This window comes from Grampus griseus (assembly GCF_964374135.1).
Source record: "Grampus griseus genome assembly, chromosome: 1".
NCBI classification, from domain to species: domain Eukaryota; kingdom Metazoa; phylum Chordata; class Mammalia; order Artiodactyla; family Delphinidae; genus Grampus; species Grampus griseus.
Window position 1 is genome coordinate 76433052 of NC_139017.1, and position 25280 is coordinate 76458331.

Sequence of the window (25280 nt, forward strand, 5' to 3'; positions counted from 1 at the left end):
CCTGCCCAGCGGGGCTTGCCTGAGAGGTTCTGAGCGTGGACGGGGAAGGCAACTGTTGGAGAATAGAGACAGAGCACCCTCAGGTGAGAGAGAGAGAAAGAAAGAGGAGAGAGCGTCTGAGAAGAGGAAGGGAGCTGGGAAATAAGAGCAGGAAGGGGCTTTACTGGCTCAACTTCTAGGGAGCATGCAAGTAAGAACTAACAGGCAGGCGGAGGACGAGGAAGGATGGGTGCGCGAGGGGCTTTGCTCCACTTATTGGGACTCCTTGACCTGCTGGCCTCCTGTGGGGTGGGGGTGACCCAGGTACTGCTCCCCAGGAAGACCTCAGGGCTCGAGGATGGTCAGGTGATGGTCCTCAGCCCTGCCCTCGCCATGGGGGATGGTGGAGGCTCCTGAGGCTTTGGGTGCTGTTTGGGTGTGACTGAGGCATCTGCCAGGCGAGAGAGCCGAGGAAGGCCCCTCCTCCCTAGCTGGCCTCCCCCTCTCCCCTCCTTTTCTCCGGGAGGGAGGGAGCGAGGTGGGGTGGGGACAGCAGGGCGCCCGGCATCACTAGGCAGGTGGGCCGGAGCGTCGGGTCCGGTTTGCTGAGGGTTTTCCAGCTTTGCCCAGCTCAGGGCCCAGCCAGTTGGCAGGAAGCAGGACAGAGGTCACTTGAACTCAGACCACACGTCCCTGTTAAATACATCAGCTTTTAAATCAACCTTTGCTCAAAGTCCAGTGAGTTCCAAGACTAGAGCTCACCAGCAGAGAGAGAATTCCCTGGTGAACCCAGTGGCTCCTCTTCTTCCAGGACCCAGGTAAGAAATGAGTCTGCTTCCCCGTGAAGGAGGGCACTGACCACCTGGGCCCAAACCCCCTTCTTTCTCCTTTTCCTTTTCTACACAGTAGCTGGCTGTCCAGGGCAGAAGAGAGGTTGGTGGGGAAGGAGCCAGGTGGTGTTGGGGTTGAGGTGGAGGGATTCTCCACACTCTGAGGTTCTCTCTGCTTGAGACGCCCCGACCCTGGCAGGCTGGGGTCTGCTTCACAAAGGAATTGGTAAACTGATCCTGAGAAAAAGCTTTCCCAGGGTTGCATGGGGGTTCGATGTGCAGCCAAAGGGAGTGAGATAACAGACTTCACAGGTCGCGGGGAGATTCTCTCTCACAGGACCTTCCCACTGTACAAGGGCTTTTGGTAGTAAAGATTTTCTTCTGGAAGCAGCCCTTAAAGGATACAACCTAACAACTTTCTCACTGGATAATAAAAACATGCGTCTCTCCTCTTTTTTTATCACATTATAGCGCTGAGAATTGTGGAGAAACCAGTGGATTTCTAGGCTGGCTGAATTTTAAAACATAGATCCCCAGGCTCTGCCTCTTGGAGTGTCTAGTTCTTTGGGTCTTGTGAGGTCCTGAAAAATCTTTTTTCTTTTTTTTCCCCCAACATCTCCCCCACTCCCTCCCCAGATGATTCTTGTGGGCAGGTAGGTTTGGGAACCACTAGTAGCTTATTTCCTAAGCAGAAGTGGTCAAGGGATTTAAATGTGACTGTCTTCTCAGGGCTTCCCAGCTAAGGAGACTCCTGATCTGGGCTGGCTCTGCAGGAACACGTTCCTCTTTAATGATAGTCCCTGCAATGTTGCACCCACGAGCTCTCAGTCCCCTTTCCAAAAGTCACAGGGGCTCTTTGTCTCAGGCCACGGTTGTCTAGTCACCTGGAATCACATGTTCTTTCCTGCAGCAAATAACTCAGGGACTTTGAGTTTGTGTGTTATGACAAAGTGAATTGTTTTTATCTTTGACTCTTTTGTTTGTTCTTTGTATCGTAAACCATGAAGTGGCTAGTAATGATGTCCTGTGTTCATAGACCACTGGCTAGACAGCCGTTTCTCATCCTGGGGAAAGAACATGGGACTGGAATACAAATAACTTGGGTTTTGATTCAGTTGTTTGTGACGGGCCATTAGACAAGTCGCTTCACCAACCAGAGCCTCAATTTTATTGTCTATCAAAGACTCTCATCTTTTCCCCAAGGCTGTATTGAAAATAAAATTATAAATATGTGTTCATGCATAACCACAAGTGTGCTTACATTTCTTTTCTTTAAAATTTATTTATTTAATTTATTTATTTTTGACTGTGTTGGGTCTTTTTGCCGCGCGCGGGCTTTCTCTAGTTGCGGCGACTGGGGGCTACTCTTCGTTGAGGTGCATGGTAGCTTTTGTTGTGGAGCACGGGCTCTAGGTGCACAGGCTTCAGTAGTTGTGGCACGTGGGCTCAGTAATTGTGGCTTGTGGGCTCTAGAGTGCAGGCTCAGTAGTTGTGGCGCACGGGCTTAGTTGCTCCGCGGCATGTGGGATCTTCCCAGACCAGGGATCAAACCCGTGTTCCCTGAATTGGCAGGCGGATTCTTAACCACTGCACCACCAGGGAGACCCCTGTGCTTACATTTCAAATGTGTCTTTCCAAGGGCTCTGTGGAACAGTGGGGCAGCCTTGCCGTCAGCTGGGGGATCTTGTCTTTTAATCTCATCGAGCCTCTATTTACTCATTTACCAATAAAGAGTTGAGACTAGATGATCACGAATGTCCTTTTCAGCCCACCAAGTACAATAGATCCTGGAGCTTTGAAGGTTGCTCCTGCTTGTCATTTGGGTAGGATGTAAAATGTTACCTCCCCAGGAATGGCTTTTAAATTTAGCTTCCTCCCTCCACCTCACCACTGCATCTCATCATTTGTAGCCTTTATCATCAGAAGTCATCTTCTGCACTTTTTGTCACCTTTGGCAGACGTTAAACTTCAAGAGAGCAGGGGTCTTGTCCTTTGTGTTACCTGCTGTAATACCAGTTCTTAGAATAATACCTGGCGTAGAGTAGATGCTTAGCTATTATGATAAATGGAAGTTAGTGTGGCAGGGAGGGAGCTACAGGCATAGAGTCATGATGTTTGGATAAAATGCTCTTATTAAAGACGAGGCTGAAGAACTCTGATAGTCTCTCAGGCACCTAAGGTCCCGGATCTGATCAGGTGGGAATGGGTGTCTCCGGTCACACCTTGGTTAAATGATTTTCACATTTGTTGCATAGGAGTTCGATGAGAGTAGCAAGGTAGAGCTAGATGTATTTTCCTCGAGATCTCAGCAACTCCTTTCCTTGGCCCATCATGATAATCTCTTTGCCTGGTGGGTATCATGGCTAAATGATTAAAAATCAGAAACCTGAATTCCAGAGCAGATGTATTCTTCCTCTCTTATTTCCTCATCGGTCAAATGGGCGTAATAGAACCTAGTTCTTAATGAGGATGAGATTGGAGAAGCTCATAGTGTCTTGTGCACCTTAAGTGCTACTATCCTGATGATCTTCAGACAGCTTTATGACAGGCATGACCCCAGGGAAGGAAGGAACCCAGGCAGTGGGAAGGAGTTTTGATAAATATGAAAGAGAGCCCCTCATCAACTCAATGGCAGCTGTGGTCTGAGATGGCCAAGCCTCACAGGACATAAACACCGAAGCTCCTCTGTAGTCTATAGAACTGAGTCTACAGTGCATCCCAGTCTAACCTGACCTGCTTCTGACTTTCAACATATGCCTATTCTCTGGGCTTTGGGAACCAGTCACCATCCCTGAACATCCCTGTGCTACTCCTTTTGCCTGGGATGCCTTCCCCCTCCAAGTCTAACTACTTGGGTTCCCTAACACAGCCCTCAAGGTTGGGAGGCTGGGCGGAGGAACCCGAACTCAACTGGGTTTGAATCCAGGTTCTGTTGCTTATTCAAATAGCTATGGGAAACCAACTTATATTTTCAGGGACTTTTTTTCTTGTAAAATGGACCATTAAGATTAAATGAGAACTCATAAAAGGTAACCTAGGCTGGCGCTTGGAGCCTAGCAGGAGCTCAGTAAGTGTGTATGACAATAACAAACATTTTCTTTTCCGTATTCCAGCACCCGTGTTTGGTAGTTGTGTCTATAACTTTCTCCACTTCACTCTGGGCTCTGTGAGGGCAGAGCAGTGTCTAATCCGGGTTGGGCCTCGGTAGGAGGTACTCAATGTAAGTTGTTGATTATATAAATGGTACTTGAAATTTAGAGGCTGGAGTGATTCCTTCAGACTGTGGTGGTTGGGGAAGGATTTGTATTTATATGACCTAAAATTTGAACTGAGCCTTGAATAGGTCTTGAATTCATTCACTTGGAAAAAATGTGACCTACTATAAATAAATAATCGGAGGGTGGGGGCAAGTATTTCAGGCAGAGCCTGTGGTGTGAGCGAAGGGCAGGCTGGGTGTGGGTGACCGCACGTGGGCCAGTTTGGTATCGCTGGGGAGCAGAGGGGGATGGAGTCGGGCTGGATTATGTTGAACCTCAAAGCCTGAGAAAGGAGTCTGGACGTTAGGTTCTTAAATGTTTTTTTTTTTTTTTTTTTTTTGCGGTATGCGGGCCTCTTACTGTTGTGGCCTCTCCCGTTGCGGAGCACACCTCTGGACGCGCAGGCTCAGCGGCCATGGCTCACGGGCCCAGCCGCTGCGCGGCATGTGGGACCTTCCCGGACCGGGGCACGAACCCGTGTCCCCTACATCGGCAGGCGGACTCTCAACCACTGCGCCACTAGGGAAGCCCTTAAATGTTGTTTTTAGAGACTAACATGGTGAGAGTAAGATCAGGAAATTTGTCTTGGGGCAGTGGCTGGGAGAACCTAGAGGCTGGATACATAGGAAAAGAGCGAGGGTGCAGAAATGCAAGTTCAAAGGGTCTTGTAAAACAAGACGCCAGTTTTGGGAGATACTCTTGTTCCAGCCAACCCTCGGCTATTTTCAGGTACCAGTTCTATCAGCAGCACAAGGATATCCTTTCTCCGAGGGCACCTCTGTGTCCACACGATATCGACTTTATCTCTTTCCTAACTTGCAGAACTCTTAGATAAGCAAGTAGAGTGGGGAAGGTCTTGAACTCCAACCAAGAGTCCTACCATGTAGGACAAGGTATCATTCATGATGCGTGGGTAGGGGGAAGCGACATTTAGTACCAGCAGGCCAAATGAACTTCAAGATAAGCAGATTCCATTCCTTATCATAGATGAGAAATAAGAATTACTCACTGGTCCTATGATCACCCTTCTCCATTGGAACACATTTCATTAATTTCCCACACTTGGAATCTATGGCTACCTAAGACCAAACAGTAACCATCACAGTGGGAAAGTATAATTAGCATAAACATATTTTGGAGCCCTACTTATTTTTCTATTTTTGACACTAATCATTTAAAATTAATAAACTTGAGTGTTTGAATTTCCACACCTCTTGCTTTTCTTCTTTTTAAAAAATATTTATTTATTTATTTATTGGCTGCATCAGGTCTTAGTTGCAGCATGCGAGATCTTTGTTTGCAGCGTGTGGGCTCTTTGCTTCGTTGTGGTACAGGCGTGAGCTTCTCTCTAGGAGTGGCACGTGGGCTTAGTTGCCCTGTAGCACGTGGGATCTTAATTCCCGGACCAGGGATCGAACCGGGGTCCCCTGCATTGCAAGAAGGATTCTTAACCACTGGACCACCAGGGAAGTCCCCCATACCTCTTGCTTTTCAAAGGAGGAATCCAGGTGGCTTAAATATAATCTGCAGCAAAGATATTAGATCTGCTCTAGGTAAAATATTTTTGAAGAAGGATGAAATTGAATTGCATTTATCTTCTCCTAACTCAAGACATCTGTCAACACCAGCTGAGCTATACTAGGATTTCTTTTATGCTGTTGGAAGAAACAGTATGTCCCGAGGCTCTGAGGCAGGCTTTGATAGAAGGCAGATATTCCTGACCCAGGGCTGGAACCCCTTGATCAGGGCTGGAACCCCTTGATCAGGGCTGATGGTTGTAGGGAATTCACCATCTACAGTTGCTGACTTAACATCACCAGTCTCCACCAGTTGTATTTTTCCAACAAAAGTCTAGTGATTTCTTTGTCTTACTTATGACATGGATGCATGTAAATGCTGAAGAGGCAGCATTTCTCACAAGGGCACGATGTGCAGACATGCCTGGTCAAGCTTCCTCCTTGCTGAAGTTCAAAGTGTTTTATAAACCAGCATGGAGTTTAGTGCAAAGTGAGTCACATTCAAGTTGAATGTTACCCGAGAGTTCCTGCCCTCTCTTCCCCTCTCTTCATGCCTCAATGAAACAGAAATAATTTACTCTATGGTTACATCCTAGGTTATACAAATATCCTTCCCCAGTTGCAGTAACTAGGATTAAACATTATTCCCCACTGTCTTGCTAAGTCTTCACTGTTTAGTTTTTCATGGCTCAGGTGTGGGTTACATAAGTGCCTTGTGAGGAGAGGCTATGTTTTCTTTGTGGTCTGATAATGACTGCACCATTGATTCCTAACTATTAGATAAGATGGTGGTGGGTCCAGAGTACTCGTGACTAACAGTTGTAGGGTTACTGTATTTATAGAATGATCCGCTACATCCTGGATTTGGGGAAACAAAGAAGACAATATTGGGGCATTTTCTTTCTTGACGGTAGTCATTGCACCTGACTGTCACTGATGACAGTGCCCTTCTGATTTTCCCTCTCTAAGAAGAATGCTGTTTATCCCACATCCTTTCTCTAATCTTTTGGAAATCCAGTGATGTTGTCTGGTGAGTGAACCTGTTCACTCATCACTCCCTGGTGACCATGATCCACCCATACGTCCGTATATCAGATGATGCTTCCCTCACTCCATCTTCTCCACGTTTTTCTGTCCCTTGGGTCCCTTGGCTGGTGTATCTTGTACTCACATCTCTTAGAGCTCATCTGCTCCAGGTGTTGGGACTCTCTGGTCAGCTTAGTTCTATAAAAGCTCCCTGGAATCTTATACCTCCTCGATATATGGCATTTGGTTCTATTTTTGTAATTCCCTAGCTTTCAGACTTACATGATACTTCTGGGTTTAGGGAAATCTGAGTTTGTTATTTGAGCTTGATTTCACGGAGAACAAAATCTCAGCCCTGACTTTTCAGCAGCTAAAACTAACGTTGCAGAGGTGGTCCAGAGTGAGGAGATAGAGAATCCCTGACCTGACAATCAAGATTCCTGCCCATCCTTAGTGCATCACTCAATCTCTTGACTCCTTCAAAAGGAAAATCAGGAAGATTGCTCAAACGTCCTCACAGGAAATGGGATTCCCATTGACTCAAGACTCTCACCAGAGAGCAGGGAAGATGGGGCACCTGGAGTGGGCTTCTCTGCTCCAGATGCTATGCTTAGATTGCTTTACATGATCCATCTTCAGTAATCTTTGCTGTGTCCATATGCACTTCCTGTTTTAGGAGTATTTCTATCTCCAGCTCAGAATTAAGGAAGTCACGCATGTTCTCACAGCTGGCAAGTGGTGACACCGGAATCCAAAAGTGGGTTTGGCTTTAAAACTCTTGTTCTTTCTAATGTATTTACCCAAACTAGAATGCTGAGGGAAGATGGAAATAAAAATACAAACTCCCTTCACATCAGCTGCATACCTATATGGCCACTTTAGACTTTTTGTTAACTGGAAACTACTCTGTTCTAGACATCATCTTAGAAGACTTTTCCTGTGTCAACCCCTTAATTTGCAAAACTGCTCCCTCAGCCCCTTCTTCTTCCCTCTCCCCATTCATCCTGCCCAGCCAGTCCCTGCAGCACTTCATCTTTCCCAGGGGACACTTGTGGCTTCTCTTCCTCGAAATTCACACTGGCCCCACTGTCTCACATTCTAATGAGTTCTGGGCTCACTGTGAACACAGAAACCCTCACCTCCTAGCCTTCTGTTTGTAAACATGTCATGCTCCAACTTGGGGTAAAAGTTACCACTTTCTCCTTCTATTCTTGTTAAATATTATAGTGAGAAAAAGCCATGAGAAACCATGCTGATTGTTCTGCTATAAATGCGTGAGATCTGTTTATCTCTCTAATGAAGACATATATTTAGCCTACGTTGTTTCTTAGAAATTTTTATTCAACGTGTTACTCATTATAGTGAAACAATGCTTCGGCTTTGGGTAGTCTTTTTGCCAGGGTTATAACCTGCCCGTCCAGGGATTCAAGTCTGTTACTTTATGTGACGTTTCTTAAAACTTTGAAATAGCTGCCAGATTTTAAAAATGGGGACATTTTGCCTAAATCTAGACTTCCAGGTTCTCTTGAGAGATTGGAAGGTCTGGCACACCGGGCTCTTATTTCCTCATAGCAGCTGTCTTTTGGTGGTAAGTACAGCTAACCCACCATCCTCTCCTGGCCACCTTCATGGATTTATCAGTTTGAGCTCAGTGGAGATTTTGGTCCACATTCTTGAAGTTCCTGATTTTTCTTGGTAACTAGACCTTGTCTTCCTCTTTATCTCATTTTTTCCACTTCTCTCCTGCCTCGGTAGAGGTGTTCCATCTCATCGAGGCCAAACCCATTTGCTGTGCTCTCTGTATCATCCCTTGATATACAAACATTAAAAATAAAACCATCCACCAACCCTGCTTTCCCCTTAAGCTGCTATCTCAACGCTCTCATTTATCTGTTTCAAGATGTAACTTTATTCATGGCCTCTGTTATTTACTAGTATTCACTTGCTTCTTAGTCCCTTATCTGTCCTGAACTTGCATTTCCTAAACTTAACGGCATTTTCTGTTTTCATTCTCTTTACCTCTTAGCATCATTTTGCATTGTTAACTATCCTGTCTTGAAATTCTTCTTTTAGCTTGGACTGTAAAATCTTGGCCTTCTGATCATTCCTTCTCAGCTTCGTCTTCTTGTCGCCTAGATGTCGGTATCGTGCAAGGCTTTATCCTCGGCTCTCTTCCTTTCATGTTCTCACTCCCTTGTGTCACCGAGCCCTGCCATGAGGACTCTAGTCCATCATCTCCTGAGCTCCAGGCCCACACTTCTGTCTACCTGCAGGATGTTCTGCCAAATCCTCTGATGTAAAACGAACTCAAACTGACTTTGCCATCTCATTCCTCATAACTACACCATCTTTTTTTTTTTTTTTTTTTTTTTATTAGCGGTACGCGGGCCTCTCACTGTTGTGGCCTCTTCCGTTGCGGAGCACAGGCTCCGGACGCACAGACTCAGCGGCCATGGCTCACGGGCTTAGCCGCTCCGCGGCATGTGGGATCTTCCCGGACTGGGGCACGAACCCATGTCCCCTGCATCGGCAGGCGGACTCTCAACCACTGCACCACCAGGGAAGCCCACCATCATTTTTTTTAATTTAATTTTTAATATTTTAAATTTATTTTAATGTTTATTTATTTATTTATTTATTCATTCATTCATTTTATCTGCACCGGGTCGTTGTTGTGGCCTGCGGGATCTTTTAGTTGCAGCATGTGGATTTCTTAGTTGTGGCATGCATGTGAGATCTAGTTCCCTGACCAGGGATCGAACCCAGGCCCCCTGCATTGGGAGCATGGAGTCTTACCCACTGGTCCACCAGGGAAGTCCCAGCACCATCTTTTATCTTTTTATTTATTTATTTATTTATTTATTTATGGCTGCGTTGGGTCTTCGTTGTTGCGCGCGGGCTTTCTCTAGTTGCATCGAGCAGGGACTACTCTTCGTTGTGGTGCGCGGGCTTCTCATTGCGGCGGCTTCTCTTGTAGTGGAGCATGGGCTCTAGGCGCGCAGCCTTCAGTAGTTATGGCACATGGGCTCAGCAGTTGTGTCTCGCGGGCTCTAGAGCACAGGCCCAATAGTTGTGGCTCATGGGCTTAGCTGCTTCGCGGCATGTGGGATCTTCCAGGACCAGGGATTGAACCCGTGTGCCCAGCGTTGGCAGGTGGATTCTTAACCACTTCGCCACCAGGGAAGTCTCCAGCATCATCTTTTAATGGTACAATTTTTATGCCAGTCACCAAGGCATGAATTTGTGGGGTTTTGTGTTTTGGGTTTTTTTTTTACCTCTTCCTTTCTAACACCCAGCCCAAGTGGGCAGCATTACTTGGAAGATGTATTAAGTCTTGATCTGCTGTAACAGAATACCACATGACAGAATAACAGAAGCCCATGTGGCTTAAACAGAAATTTATTTCTTCACAGTTCTAGAGGCTAGAAGTCCAAGATCAAGGTGCCAGCATTGTTGGTTTCTCCTGAGGCCTCTCTCCTTGGTTTGCAGATGGTGGCCTTCTTACTGTGTCTTCACATGGCCTCTTCTCTGTGTACATGCACTTCTGTGTCTTCTTATAAAGATGCCAGGCCCCACCTTTGTGACCTTATTTAGCCTTAACTATCTCTTTATAAGGCTCTATCTCCAAACAGTCATAAGGCTTCAACATAGAAATTTTGGGAGTGACAAAACTGATTCCATACAGAAGGGGAGTCTAGGAAATGTATCAAGGGCGGTTAGTAGAAAAAACTGAGCAAGGGTAATAAATCCAGGGAAAGTATACCACTTATGGGGAAACAGACAGAATGAAAAGATGGCCACGGAATTAGGGTATCCTGGCAACTCAGAGCTCAGAGGAGCCAAAAGCACAGCTACGTTCACACTGAGTGGTGACCTTAGAAGACTGAATTGTGCATGTACCACTCTGTGCAACAAGGCCTCTTGAACCCACAGCAAAACTGTGCGTGAGTGAGGTAAGCAGTAATTAGGGAGAGGAATAGGGACCTCTTGTATTTCCTGGACACTAGCCACGGTCAGTGTAAATAAATATTTTGGACATCTGTGTTGTACCTGTCCTGTCTGAGGCCATCTCTGCATGGAGAAATCTGAGAGGACAGGATTGAAGAGTTAATACCACATGTCACTCAGTCCTCTCTGTAGTTCCTCCACCTCTGTCACCTCCATTCTATTCTCACAGCTGCCGGCTGGGGCAGGCCTTCGTTGCATGTGAGTAGGACCATTACAAGAGCCTCTTTCTTGACTTACCTCCAGTATGTCTTTGCTTCAGGCCAACCCTCTTGGAGCCCAACTCTGATCCTGTCCTTCCTCTGCTTATAACCTTTGTGTGGTCCCTGACCACCAAACTAAGACCAGATCCCTTGGGCTGGTATTCGAGGCCTTTACAGTCTAACTTGTTATCCATGACAAAAGGACATCTTGGCTGTCCCCCTGTTGGCTCTCCTTCAGTCACGTTGAGTTTTAGCTCTTCTTTGACCATACCCAGGAACTTTCCCACTTCCATGGCTGAGATCCACACTATTCTTTGTGGCTAGAATGTTCTCTTCCTACTTCTGTACCTGTTGAAATCCTACCTATCTGTTGTCAATGTCTAAATCAAATCCCACCTAATTAGTGAAGCTTTCCTTAATTTGTCCCATGTTGTAGGTCTCATGGCATTTATACTCTGCTCATAGTGGTAGCTCTTTTTGTCCTAAAACGTTTCCTTCACCCCCATTTAACTATAAAGTCCTTGAGGATGGAGCTGTTGTTTCACTTTATTCCATCAACCACTTAACAGTGTTTTGCGTATAAGTGTGAGGCAAATATCTGTGGCATGGACAAATGAAATTGCATTTGGGATGATATGTCTTCTTGATGTTCAGTAGAATTTTGAGGGGCCTGTGTGCATGATCCCAAACAATCTGTACCCACTTCCATATGCTAATTGGAGAATCTAATTGATTGGCCTCAGACAGGAGTGGAGCTTGGGTTTCCACCCATAGCGTGATGGAGGAGGAGAAATGGCCTCAGCTCTTTGGGTGGTTAGGTTTGCTGGCCCTCAGACTTAATTCCTTGGACAAAGAGACCACGGGAGCTGTTAAAGGTTGTTTTCAGCTGCTGGATTCTGTTTCCTGGCTCAGAGCTAGAACGTGGGGAGGGAGGCAGGGTCACAGCCTTTAGGTTGCCACAAACTTCCATGCTGTTGGCCGGGCAGGACTGTGGGCAGGGCTGGATCCTGAGGGCCTCTCCTAACCAGGCTGCCACCTTGGTTTCTCAAGTTGAGTAAAGGTGAGCTCAAGGTAGCTGTTAGTATTTCACCCAACCTTGACATTCTTCTCTGACCCATGAGGGTGTTATCCCAAGACTGAGGGGAGAGAAGGGAAGCTGGGAGCAGCAAAGGGTGGTTTTGATCACTAGTTTCTTAAACTCGTGGGGATTCTAAAAATGCTTATGTTCAGGTTTCAAGCCTGGATTGAGTCAGTAGATCTGAGGTGGGGTTTAAGCATCTGTTTTTATAAATCTCTGCAGGTGATTCTGTGGGCCCGCTGGGATTGAGATTAAATTTGTAAGGTGATTGTGAGGATTAAATGAGATAATGTAGCATGCCTGACATATGGTGAGTTTTTAAACGGTAACGTGATTTATTATTACTGGCATCACTTGATGGTCTATAGATTTACACTGTCAACTAAGTAGATCTGTTCCCTCAGATGAAACCAGCTGCTGACTTTGGGTAGACAGCTCCCAGGGCTGAGGAGATGATCCTCTAATTCTTTCTGACTTCGCTTTTCCAGGAGTTGTCTTTTCCTTCCTCAGAAGAATTTGCTCTTCCCTGGCTTGTGTGTTAGCTGATCTATAGCAATTTCAGGATTCTTTTACAAAATAATACCTGGAAGCTTACAGGAGTTAGACAAATAACTCTGCTTTAGAGCAGGAAATAATTCGGAGAACCCTGTGTTCCATTTTGTATTGGGAGATGCTTTGTGTTCTTGTCAGGTTCCCACTGACCTTGAGACTCTCAAATATTTCTCAGGAGATCATGGATTTTTGATGAGCTAAGTGGCTTTAAGATCCCTTCACTCCTAGCCCGCCCCTGCACTGGAGGGGTACGGGGTGGGGGCTTAAAAGCATTCACGCCCATGGTATTTTTTAATGGGACCTTTCCATTTACAGCACCTATCGTGGAACAGGTGACTCTCTGACGTGCCGGGTGACAAGGCAGGCAAGCTTCACTACAAGTCCCACTGATGTGGGAATCAACTGAAATGGAGTCTCACTCTTTCTCCAACTAGCTCTGCTGAGGAAGGTCCTGTAGGTTCCAGCCCCAAACACACAAACTGAAGGGAAAATGAGGCTTCCTCTCAGCCTGGGCCAATTAAGCTGAACGCTTCTGGCTGTTTGAGTCTCACTTTTGTGGTTGTGTTCCTCTCAGGAACAGCTCCTGCCCGGACTCCTGGCTCTGTGCAGCACCGCTGGGGAGGGTGGGTGTTGACTCGGATCATGTGTGGGTCCATGTCGATGGCTGCCTGGAGCCGGGAGACCTTGGCTACCTTGGCCTTGGGAGAGTCCCCTGGGTCCCACCAGCTATTTTTCTCCTGTGGAAAATAGCCCAGTGGCTTCAGTTCTTTCTTTGGTCACATTCACAGGTCCTACCTACCCTCCTCTGTTGTCATTAGCTAGAGTTCCTAACTTCTAAAATGTACCTACTTTTTCTTCTCGACCTTGGATATATTATTGCCTTTCCTGGTAGCAATAATCGAATCCTTTTAGAAGAAGGTGGGGTCTAAAGGTATGATTAATAATAAAGTTTGATTAAAAAAATCTCTTTGCCTCTCACCACTGAGTCTTTCCTGCCCACCAGCACTTTGTTCTTCTTCCCACAGACAAGCAACTTTGTTGCCAAAAATTGACTTTTTCCCCCAGAGCTCAGAAACGGTTAGAGCTTTCTTCCATTTCCAGTATTTTATTTTGGCTGTTTGAACTGTGGACTAAGGCCTGCTGAGGGTTTGATGGACTCCAGCCTCAATCAGATGATCGCTGATATGATATTACGGAAATCCATAGGCCTTCACTAATTGCATATCTCTCCACCATAGGGTTCTGATCTCTGGATTCTCAAGAAGCAGAAGATGGGGGTGGGGGCTGAAGAAATAGCAAACAATATCCTTTTTTTTTTTTTAAAACTATTACCTTACTTATTTTTAATTTTTAAAAATTGAGGTATATTTGATTTATACTATTATATTAGTTTCAGTATACAACAGTGATTCAAGATTTTTATAGACTGTACTCCATTTAAAGTTATTATAAAATAATGGCTATATTCCCTGTGCTGTACAATATATCCTTGTAGCTTATTTATTTTATACATAGTAGTTTGTACCTCTTAACCCCCTACCCCTATCTTGCCCCTCCCTCCTTCCCTCTCACCACTGGTAACTACTAGTTTGTATCTGTGAGTCTGTTTTAAACAAACAAACAATTCATTTGTTTGTTTTACTTTTTAGATTCCACATATAAGTGATAATATACAGTATTTGTCTTTCTCTGTCTGACTTATTTCACTAAGCACAGTACCCTCCAAGTCCATCCATGTTGTTGCAAATGGCTAAATTTCATTCTTTTTTATGGCTGAGTAGTGTTCCATTGTGTGTGTGTGTGTGTGTGTGTGTGTGTGTGTGTGTGTGTATCACGTCTTCTTTATCCATTCATCTGTTGATGGACACTTGTGTTGCTTCCATATCTTGGCTATTGTAAATAATGCTGCTATGAACATTGGGGTGTGTATCTTTTCAAATTAGTGTTTTCATTTTCTTTGGATATATACCTAGGAGTGGAATTGCTGGATCATATGGTAGTTCTATTTTTAATTTTTTGAGGAACCTCCATACTGTTTTCCTTAGTGGCTGCACCCACTTACATTCCCGCTAACAAGTGTACGAGGGTTCCCTTTTCTTCACATCCTCATCAACATTTGTTAATTGTGGTCTTTTTGATGATAGCCATTCTGACAGGTGTGAGGTGAATGATATCTCACTGTGGTTTTGATTTGCAAGAAAAGGAGGAAGAAACAGGAAACAGTATCCTTAAATACAGAGATCCTTCCTAGTTAGGCCCTGTGTTCCAGAGTTCCAGGCATCCTTATCATGGAGCAGTGACAGAGTCTTGCTAAAGTGACTGATGCCAGCCCTGATTTAGGGGCCAGTGTAAACCAGGCTGTGGACTAGACAAACCCAGGACTGGAGCTGGACCAGAGCCCAGCCCTCGTGATTCCTAGTTGAACTGTCTCTCTACAAGATGGCACAGGAAACAAACAGTTTCAGGGCCCTATGTAAGGCCAAGCTTTGGGGGTTTTGATCAGCTTTCTCTATCGGTACAGTTGAAGGTGTTAAATATTTCATCAGTTTGGTGTGGGGGGCAGCATTAATCCTTTAGTGGTTGAATTGTGGCAAGAGCAGACAGGGTGGAAGGATGTAATCTGGGCCTGGGGACAGCAGCTGTTTCCCACCCAGAGTGGTAGCATTTCTATCAGTATTTTTATCGGTGTGAACTGGCTCTAATTCTCTGTGCTTCAACCATAGATGTGAAAAGAAACTCTGACCTCGAACACCTGAGGCTTCAAAGACATAAGTGCAGATCTGAGTGATTACTGTCTGGCTGTTTGAAACTTTAAAGAAAGAAAGACACACACAAACAACTTGAGATTTTGCCCAGAAACAGGGATTTGTGTTTCCTTGTATATCAGACTTTCAGGTCTCTATTGAGATACAGGAAAACTTTGTCTCTTCTCTCCCCAAACACCGGACCGCCCTATGAGCAAGGAGGATTCATCTTCCATCCTTGAGAAAAAGAGTAAGATCCTGTGGTTGCCATTGCAGAGTGTGAGAGGGCTGAATTGTAGGGGTGGGTACCTTAGAAACGAGCATTCATATGCTGATCAGAAACATACTCATCTCTTGATGAAAACATAGCATCTAATGGCCCTTATTTTGAATTTTTTTTTTTTGCGGTACGCGGGCCTCTCACTGTTGTGGCCTCTCCCATTGCAGAGCACAGGCTCCGGACGTGCAGGCTCAGCGGCCATGGCTCACGGGCCCCGCTGCTCTGCGGCATGTGGGATCTTCCCGGACCGGGGCATGAACCCGCATCCCCTGCATCAGCAGGCAGACTCTCAACCACTGCACCACCAGGGAAGCCCAATTTTGAATAGTTTTAAGGACATGTTTCAAATTTTGTAGGATTTGGATGAGGTTTCTCTATAATTATTGATACTTCCAAATTTCAGAGGGCTTTTATTTTTTTTCCCTTCAAGGCTTTTCAGGCCTATGAAATTGAGAGCTGATAGGGATGTAGGGGTAAGTTTGGACATAGATGTGGATTCCAGTTGGAAAATGGAATGCTTGCAGGCTGGATGATCAGTAGAAAGAAAAGTCATGGGTCAGAGTCAGAGGGGCCACACACAGGTTCCTGCATGTGAGGAAGCCCCACTCTGGCGCTGCCCTCTCCGCCCCTAACTCCCTACTTTCCCCCTTTCCTCCCAAAGCAGCATCTTCCTGGTGGTTGGTCATGATAAGACAGAGCTGCAATGCTCTCCCAGATGCGGACGGTGATCGTGGTGACTGTGGTTTCACTTTTCTCTGCCCTTGATCCTCATTGGGGTGGGCTTGGGCCTCAGGCCCTCATAAGAGATCACTTGAAATATTGTCTATTTATTTTTTTATTAAAAATTTTTTTTATTGGAGTATAGTTGATTTACACTGTTGTGTTAGTTTTGGGTATACAACAAAAGTGAATCCGTTTTACATATACATATATCCCCTCTTTTTGTTTGATTCTTTTCCCATATAGGCCACTACAGAGTACTGAGTAGAGCTCCCTGTGCTCTACAGTAGGTTCTTGTCAGTTATCTATTTTATATAGACTAGTGTGGAAACATTGTCCATTCTTGTTTCCTTGGCTTCTTAGTCATTCATGCCCCTGGTGGCTCGGCTGCCAGACCCTGCAATAGCCCAGGGATCGGGCCATGGGAGGCTTTCTGCTCCATTTGTACTGTATGTTTCTGTGGGCACAGAGTCAGAGGTGGCCACCTCCAGTCACCATGGCGTGGCTTCTCGGGAGCCTGGAGCACTTTGCTGTCTCTCCTTCGCCCTCCACCCCCATACCCTGTGCGGTCATCTGCTCCTGTCCCTCCAGGAGAAACGGATGGTTTATTCTGAGTTACTGGAGGGAGCTGTGACGAGGGGAACGTGAGGGCTTGCCATGCAGGCAGATTAACCAGCAGAGTCTAGCCTACTGCTCTCGGGGCTCTGCTCTGCACCAGCAGTTCTTGGCCTCTATTCTCAAGTGCTTAAGCCAGGAGGTGTTGGGGACCCCTGGCAGGAATCTTTTTTTTTTTTTTTAATTTTATTGAAGTATAGTTGATTTACAATGTTGTGTTAATTTCTACTGTACAGCAAAGTGATTCAGTTATACATATTTTTCATATTATTTTCCATTATGTTTTATCACAGGATACTGAATATAGTTCCCTGTGCCTAGCAGGAATCTGACCCTTAATGACTGGGTGCCTGTTGGTTTTCACACTTTTCCTTTCCTCCTCCTGTGGCCCAGAGCCTTGCTCTTGCAATGGGGTGAAAGGAGGGGCAGGATGGGTGGAAACGGAAGCGCTTCAGGAGGGAGAGATCTGACATGGCAGCAGGAATCCTCTCTCTGTCGGGCATCCCCACTCTGTTCTGACTAGAACTTCAGCGTCCTAGAAACCACTTTTCTATCTGTTTCCAATGTACCAGGTCAGCTCTCAGGCCTGGCTTCTCTGATTTTTAATTGTTTGAAGTCTTCCTTATCTTGTCTCACCTCACCACTCTTACTAATTCTTCAGCTCTTGGAAAAGTCATTTCTCCAGGAAGCCATTCTTAATTCTTCCCACCCCATTCCCTACTACCAAGACACTCTGTTATATTCTCCCTTATCACGCTATTCTTCCCTAGTAGATCATTCATCACGTGTTTCTGTAGAAACATGTTCTCCCTGATATGAGAGGCAAAGTATAGGTCTGTCTTGTCCACAGATTTATCTTCAATGCCCAGAACTTGGCAAGCTCTTCAAATATTTAAATGAAAGTAGACTTGGATTTTCTTAAAATTTTTAGGTAATATATTTGGAACTAATTTCTTTTGGTCAGGGGACAAAGGGGAATTTTGTTTTGCAGCTATTGAAACGGAAGCATCTCTGTCCAGTACCTAGCCGAATACATGGGTCTGAAATTCACGTGAAAGGTCATCTTTGGGGAGAAATAGATTTAGAAGTCACTAGCAAGTCCTGGAAGGTGGCTTCCTATACCTCGAATGTTGCTACCTGAACAGTCTGGACTTGGTGTGACGGAAGAATAGAGGTATAGGAGATGGAGGACAGATTTCTCACCCCAGTTAGATTTTCTGTCTTGTGGATTTACCCATTTGTTTTTCATCACAGAAATGGCCTCCACCTTCAACCCCCGCGAATGCAAGCTGTCTAAACAGGAAGGGCAAAGCTATGGCTTCTCCCTGCGAATTGAGAAGGACACTGATGGCCACCTGGTCCGGGTGGTTGAGAAGGGTAGCCCAGCAGAGAAGGCAGGTCTCCAGGATGGAGACAGAGTTCTTAGGATCAATGGTGTCTTTGTGGACAAGAAAGAGCATACGCAGGTAAATGGGACATTTGGGGTTCTTCTGCTTCTAGGATCTCTTCAGCTCCCACATCTCTGCTGATTCTAGTTTTGGGGGTCAGTGGAGCCTTCCTCGCTGCCACTGGCAAGGCAGGACACCTTTACAGCTATATTCTGCCGGCTAATCAAGTCTCCCATGATTGACCAAGAACTGTAAAAATTATTCCTAGGTTTGAATAGTGTCAGGTCTAATGTGCATTGCATATTTGCTACATGAAAGGAACTATACCAGGCAATTTCATATTCATTATTTTGTTAAATCCCCACCACAACTCATGAGGTTCATATGACTATTTCATAGATGAGGAAGTGGGGGCTCAGTCACCTTAGCTTGCTAATGTGTGCATGTAGTGAACATGGGGGAGGGTCTGACCTTACCCCAATTCTGTCTGCCTCTAAGTGGGTGCTCTTGTCACTGTACTATGCTGTCTCCATAGACCCAGGAGGACCTGTTGTGCTCTAGGGCAGCATTCGTCCCCGCAAAGAACCAGTCCTAGTAAAAGTCCCCTGGGCTAGGGCTTCCCTGGTGGCGCAGTGGTTGAGCGTCCGCCTGCCGATGCAGGGGACACGGGTTCGTGCCCTGGTCCGGGAAGGTCCCACAAGCCGCCGAGCAGCTGGGCCCGTGAGCCATGGCCGCTGGGCCTGCGCGTCCGGAGCCTGTGCTCTGCAATGGGAGAGGCCACAACAGTGAGAGGCCCGCTACAGCAAAAAAACACAAACAAACAAAAAAGACAAAAGTCCCCTGGGCTAGGGTTGGGCTATTACAGTCGTGCTAGAGGCCCAGCCTAATCTGTATCTGGATCTCGGGAGGGGCCTGGGCAGAGACGGCTGGGGCACAATCGGCTAACTATTCGGGTGTCAGGGGTCAGCTAGTAGAATGTCCAGGGCCAGATAATGAGCCAGATGGTGAGCCCTCCCCCGGCCCCCACCCCGGTGGTTGATAGAGGGTTATTGTTAAAGTTAACCTTTTTCTTTCTTCCTCCTAGGTTGTGGATCTGGTCAGAAAAAGTGGCAATTCAGTGATTTTACTGGTCCTGGATGGGGATTCTTATGAGAAAGCTATGAAAAAACAAGTAGATTTGAAAGAGTTGGGTCAAAGTCAGGAGTCGAGTTTGAATGATAAGAAGCTGCCCTCTGTAATGAATGGAGGAGCACAGACTTGGACACAGCCACGGCTCTGCTACCTGGTGAAGGAGGGGAGTAGCTATGGCTTCTCTCTGAAAACTGTCCAAGGTGAGCTTCAGGGTGGGGCAGGGACAAACAGCTTTCCAGAAGAAAGATACTGTTCCCTGTTAATGACTCCTTTGACTAATTTTCAGTTGCTATGGAGATCCAACAGCAGCCTCTCTCTCCCTTTCCCTCCCTGGCCTTTCCCTTGCTTTGCACAGTTGTGCAAAGACACAGCAGCACTGTGTGGGGGACACTGGGCACTCCGGTCCCCCAGTGTTTGTCAGTCTGAGCCTTTGAGGCCAGAGGATTAGAGGGTTGATGCTTCTTTGTGGGTAAAGACGGAGGGGAGAATGGAGAAAAAGAGGCAAGAGAAGGGAGGTTCTCCACGATAGCCACTCTTGAATTAGAATGATATCTCTTTTCATCTCTCAGAATGCCCAGGTAGTCACTTATTCAAAAAATTCTTGAGTACCTATTTATGTATTAGATGCTCTTACAGTTGCTGAGGACACTGCAAAAATCCCCACCCTCCTGTGGCATTTAAATAGTACCCTCAGCTGTGGCCACGCTCTGACGTGACTTCCTGACCTCTAGCTGAGAGGTACAGTGATTTGAGAAATCCCAACCATCAGAAAACACTAGAAGTTCTGTTTCTAGAATTTCAGAGCTGCAGGCTGACCCACGCTCAGTTGACCATGGTTTTCTAATGATTCCACTGGCATTGAGGTTGGAACCATAGCTGTGTTAGCCTTTTGGTTCCACCTCTAAGGTTGCTCCTTCCCTGTTCTTTCTGGTATTAGAGAGGTACTGATAGTGGGTCATAACTTGGTAAGTGCTAAACAGCAGACCAATAGTAAACATAAAATAGTTTCCAAGGCTTATTTAACCTGTAGCAAGAGAAATAAACTAGCTATAAGAGGTATTTCTCAAGTTTGTCAGTTATTAAAACACAGTGATGTAGGTGGTCAAGGGAAGCTTGGCATTTCTCAGAGGTTGGTTATCAGTAAAATGGTAAAAAAAAAAAAAAAAAAGAAAGAAAAAGAAATTGTAATTCAGACTCTACTCATCTGGCCTTTGTGTAATGTCCATGGTGAATGGTTTAGGTTAGCGTTATGAAGAAAATTTTTTCTTCATGACAAATACATAGCAAGGTAACAGGAGAAATGTTAAGTATTTAAGGAAGCAGAGTTTAAATTACTGTTATTCTTTGCAAACTGTTTATGTAGTCATTATGAAGCTATCGTTTGCCTAGGCTGATATGTTAATATCTTGAAAGAACTGACAGCATTTCTTTAAGAAGCACCTAAATCATACCACCTACTAATACACAATGACTGTGTGGATGCTTTCCTCTCCTCCTGTGCCTCTGCCCTCTTTAGCCTGCATCAGTGAGATTTATTCACCCCACTGGATGTGGTGGTTGGTGATAGCATTAATTAAAGAGGACAGAATGGAGCAGACGACTTCTAATTCTACAAATGCAAAGAAAGGGAGTATGACACAGGGATGCAGTGTGGGCATGGTTTGGTACTTTCTGGCTCAAGAAGCCAGTGCCACCTGAGATTGCTTCTTTGCATTCAGTTGGGCTCAGAAATCCTATTCAAATCAACAAAAGCCAACTGAGTAATGGCTCTGTCAAGCTTTGCGCTATGAGCTCTAATTGTCATTCTAAATCAGAAGCCAAAGTCTATTGGAGTTAGCCCTAAAATTTGAAGTTCTAATATTGTATTATTGGGAGAAAACCCTTTGCTGTTGGACTTTCCGTGTAATGGAGTTGTGACACTTGTTCACCTGTTACCCTCTTTCAGGTAAAAAGGGAGTGTGCATGATTGATATAAAACCTCAAGGTGTGGCTATGAAAGCCGGAGTCCTGGCTGAGGATCACTTGATTGAAGTGAATGGAGAGAATGTAGAGGAGGCCACCCATGAGGAGGTGGTTGAAAAGGTATATCCCAAAGGAGTACTTTTCTTACCGTATCTTTTACTCTGCTCTCATTGGAAGTGACAGGAAGACAGGAATGGTAGTTTATGATGGGAGGACTATAATAATGGGAAGCTAACCCTTTGTATTAAGAGCAAACAGACTCACTAGTGGTATAAAGTGTTAATATAGGGTTTTGGAATAAGGCCTTTGCTAGTTTCATGTTGTCTTGAATAAGGCCTTTGCTAGTTTCATGTTGTCTTGAAGAAAAGTGTTCTAAAGAACCATTAACTTTATCTTTTGGATCTTATTTGTAATTGATTGGAATTAATTCCAATTTAGAGGGGGTTGGAATCCCCCTCTAAATTTATAATAAAGTGAATGTTGAGCCAATGTTACTAAAATGTTTTAATACAAGCTGGAAGATAACCAGTGTGGTGATGAATATTGAGCTACACGTGGGGAGTATTTGAAGACCTGTTATATCCCAAATCTTATGTCTAGCATGGTTCCATGACACATGGAAAACACTCAGAGGATTTTTTAAAATAAATTTATTTACTTATAAAATTTAAAAATAAATTTATTTATTTATTTTTGGCTGCGTTGAGTCTTCGTTGCTGCGCATGGGCTTTCCCTAGTTGTGCCGACTGGGGGCTACTCTTCGTTGTGGTGTGCGGTGGCTTCTCTTGTTGCGGAGCACTGGCTCTAGGCACGCAGGCTTCAGTAGTTGCGGCTTGGGGGCTCTACAGCACAGGCTCAGTAGTTGTGGCACACGGGCTTAGTTGCTCCGCAGCATGTGGTATCTTCCCGGACCAGGGCTCGAACCCGTGTCCCCTGCAATGGCAGGCAGATGCCTAACCACTGCACCACCAGGGAAGTCTGGCAGAAGTTTTCCTTTGGGGTCATATAGAAGCTTGAAAATTGACCAACTTTATCTTCTCTTGGTAGAAGGATCTTTCAAAGTAGACCTTTACTTTCTTTTTCAAACTCCTTTCCTAGTCTTCACCTATATACCTTTCTGGGTACACAGCTTTCACTTGGGTTCAGTTAGCATCTGTGTGGGTGAGGTCATACTTAAGAAGGCGAAAAACAACAACTGTACGAGGGAAGATACATAATACCAGTGAGGTGGTAGAAAACAGTATTACAGCTTAAACTCAGGCCTCACATCTCATATTTCCTATTGAATCTATAGACTGTGTGCCTTGATACAGAAACTTTCCTATTTCCCAGCATCATTCTTGGAGATTGATGTTGGCCCTCACCTGTGTATGTTGTTGCAGGTGAAGAAGTCCGGAAGCCGCGTCATGTTTCTGCTGGTGGACAAGGAAACTGACAAGCACCATAGTGAGCAGAAGATAAAATTCAAGAGAGAAACAGCCAGTTTGAAACTGCTACCCCACCATCCCCGGGTTGTGGAGATGAAGAAGGGAAGCAATGGCTATGGTTTCTATCTGAGGGCAGGCCCAGAACAGAAAGGTAAGGCACTAGAAGAGCAGAAAACCTGGTAGTGTAACCATCCAATTCCTCATCCCAGACTGACTCCAGAGTTTCTTTAGGCCCTCAACCCCCCACCAGATTCATGAAGGAAGTAGTAAGAAACTAGGAAGCGTAGCTGGGTCAGTTTAACTCCGTGCATATGGGGGCCTGATGATGGGCATCCCTAGGTTTCCACAGCAGAATTATAAGGCAGAATTTTGGATCTGGGCAGTAGTATGCTGGTAAATTGGCTCTCTGGAAAAAAAAAGCCCTAATTTGTAGCATGTGTTGTTTTTTGTGGTGTAAATACTCCCACCATGTCTGATTTCAAGCCACCAACATGCTGTCACCGAATGCAAAGTTGAGAAGTGTTTTCATGAGCTGGTGTGAGGCAGCTCCAACACACCCCTAGGTCTGAGGCAGAGGGTGGGTTGGGATCTGGGACTTGAAGAGAACCAGGAGTCTTTCTGGTTCTTATAATTCAATAAGGAAAGAACTAAGGTCCTCCTACAGAAGCTGAACACATTAAAAAAATGTAGGTTCAGGCCATGTGAACTGTTATTCACCCAGAAGTTGCTATTTTCTTTTAATCATATATTTATATTAATTTATGAAACATTAATTTGGTTCATATAATGTAAAAATGTATTCTCAGGGCCCTTGAGAATATCAAGTGAATCAGACAAGAATTCTTCAGTCAAGAAGCCTCTTGTTTAGTAGAGGAGATAAGACATGTGTGTCCATAACTGAAGGTAGATGGTGAGAAGCACCTTAATACAGGGCAGATAAAATACTGTGGAGATTCAATGTTGGAGCAAGTTTTTCTCACTAAAAATGTACTGGGAGGCCTCTTAGTAAAGGCAGCACTTGAGCTCAGGCTTCGTAGTATGAATACAATTTGGGCAAGCTGATGGAGTGGGGACAGGAAGGCCAGTCCATGAAGACAGGATTGTGTGAATAAAGCAGGAAAACACAGGCACAGTTTTACTGGCATCTAACGTGTAGCACAGAAAACCAAGTTAGAAAGCTTGGTCGGCGAGAAATGATGGACCTTTAGTGCGTGTTGAGGAGTCTGGACTTGTTTCTATAGTCAGTGGGGAGTTAAATGTTTTTTGAACAGTGTGAGAGAGAAGAAAAATTAAGCCTACAGTGTCTCGGGAGCTTTACACATCTCAATTACTCCTAATAATTCTGCAAGAATTGCTGAAATTGAGGACCTGAAGAAGATAGGATAATTTCTATAAGGTCAAACAGTTAGTTGTGGTACAGCTAGGATCAAATTCAGGTCTGTTTAGTTCCAAAGCCCATGTTCATGCTGTTGCCCTGGGGAGTGACTCGGTCAGACATTGCATCAGGATGAATAGGAGGCAGGTCTGCATTGGAGAAGGGGAGCATTAAGGACAGGGAGAGCAACTGGTAAGGTGGTGTGGCAGTTTAGGTAGAAGTTCAGGTAGAGGATCTAGGACTCGAGAAGAGGAGATGTATAAAAATATTAAGGTAGCACTGAAGGACTTGGCTGATTAGACAGGGGGAGTGGATGCTGAGGAAGAATCAGTTGCGAAGTGTCAGTGCCTGGGGAGATGGTGCTCCCACTAACAGGTGACCAAGATGAGGGAGACGGGCCAAGATGATATTTGGTTTGAATACATTACATTGGAGGAATCTATGGGATATCCAGTTGGAGATGCCAAGCAGCTAGCTGGAAAAGTGAAACTGGAGCTTGTTAAAATTGAACGAAGGACAAAAAAAAAGTGTGAGAGATCTGGAGGCATCCGGTGAAGATAGCTTAAGTCACGAGAATAAGGCTAAAGACACATCCTTGTGGCGTCCACACACAAACGCGTTCACAACTGAATTTGCCCAACTGCTACGAAAATGCCAGCATGCTGAGCATGCTATTTTGTTAAGATTGAATCCCAAACACTTTTAGAATGTTTTAGTAACAACATTCTTTAAAACCCTTTCATTATTAATGGCTGGGTTTGTTCTTGGAATGAGTTCTGACCAAAGAATGAGGCTGGATAGGATGTGTATAGACATCCTAGGGTGCCAGTGGGAAGGACAGGAGTTGTACTCAGCATGCCTTTTATATCTATTTTATAAGGGCCTTAGGTTCCAGCAGAAATCCCTCAGTTTGTTTTTTAGTGGTCTTTCTGATAATTTTATTAATTTTTTTGGTGGGGGTGAGTAGGTCAAATCGTTAAGGACATAGATTCCGGAAGTCCGGCAGAGAAGGCTGGCTTGAAGAACAATGACCTGGTGGTTGCTGTCAACGGCGAGTCTGTGGAGTCCCTCGATCATGACAGTGTGGTGGAAATGATTAAAAAGGGTGGAGACCAGACTTCACTGTTGGTGGTGGACAAAGAGACGGAAAACATATATAAACTGGTAAGTAATACAAGGCCACATATTCAT

The 25280-nt window shown here is 45.2% G+C and overlaps 1 protein-coding gene across 1 annotated transcript in view; it reads left to right on the forward strand.

Annotated features, from left to right (window-relative positions):
* The first annotated feature begins 723 nt into the window (after nt 1-723).
* The window catches only part of PDZK1 (PDZ domain containing 1), a 33130-nt gene continuing 8573 nt past the window's right edge, over nt 724-25280 (forward strand). Inside the window, exons 1-6 of the mRNA XM_082667916.1 lie at nt 724-797; nt 18061-18272; nt 19279-19525; nt 21271-21407; nt 22670-22865; nt 25057-25253. Coding sequence (XP_082524042.1) covers nt 18063-18272; nt 19279-19525; nt 21271-21407; nt 22670-22865; nt 25057-25253 — 987 coding nt within the window. The 5' untranslated portion in view covers nt 724-797; nt 18061-18062. The remainder of the gene's footprint in view (nt 798-18060; nt 18273-19278; nt 19526-21270; nt 21408-22669; nt 22866-25056; nt 25254-25280) is intronic.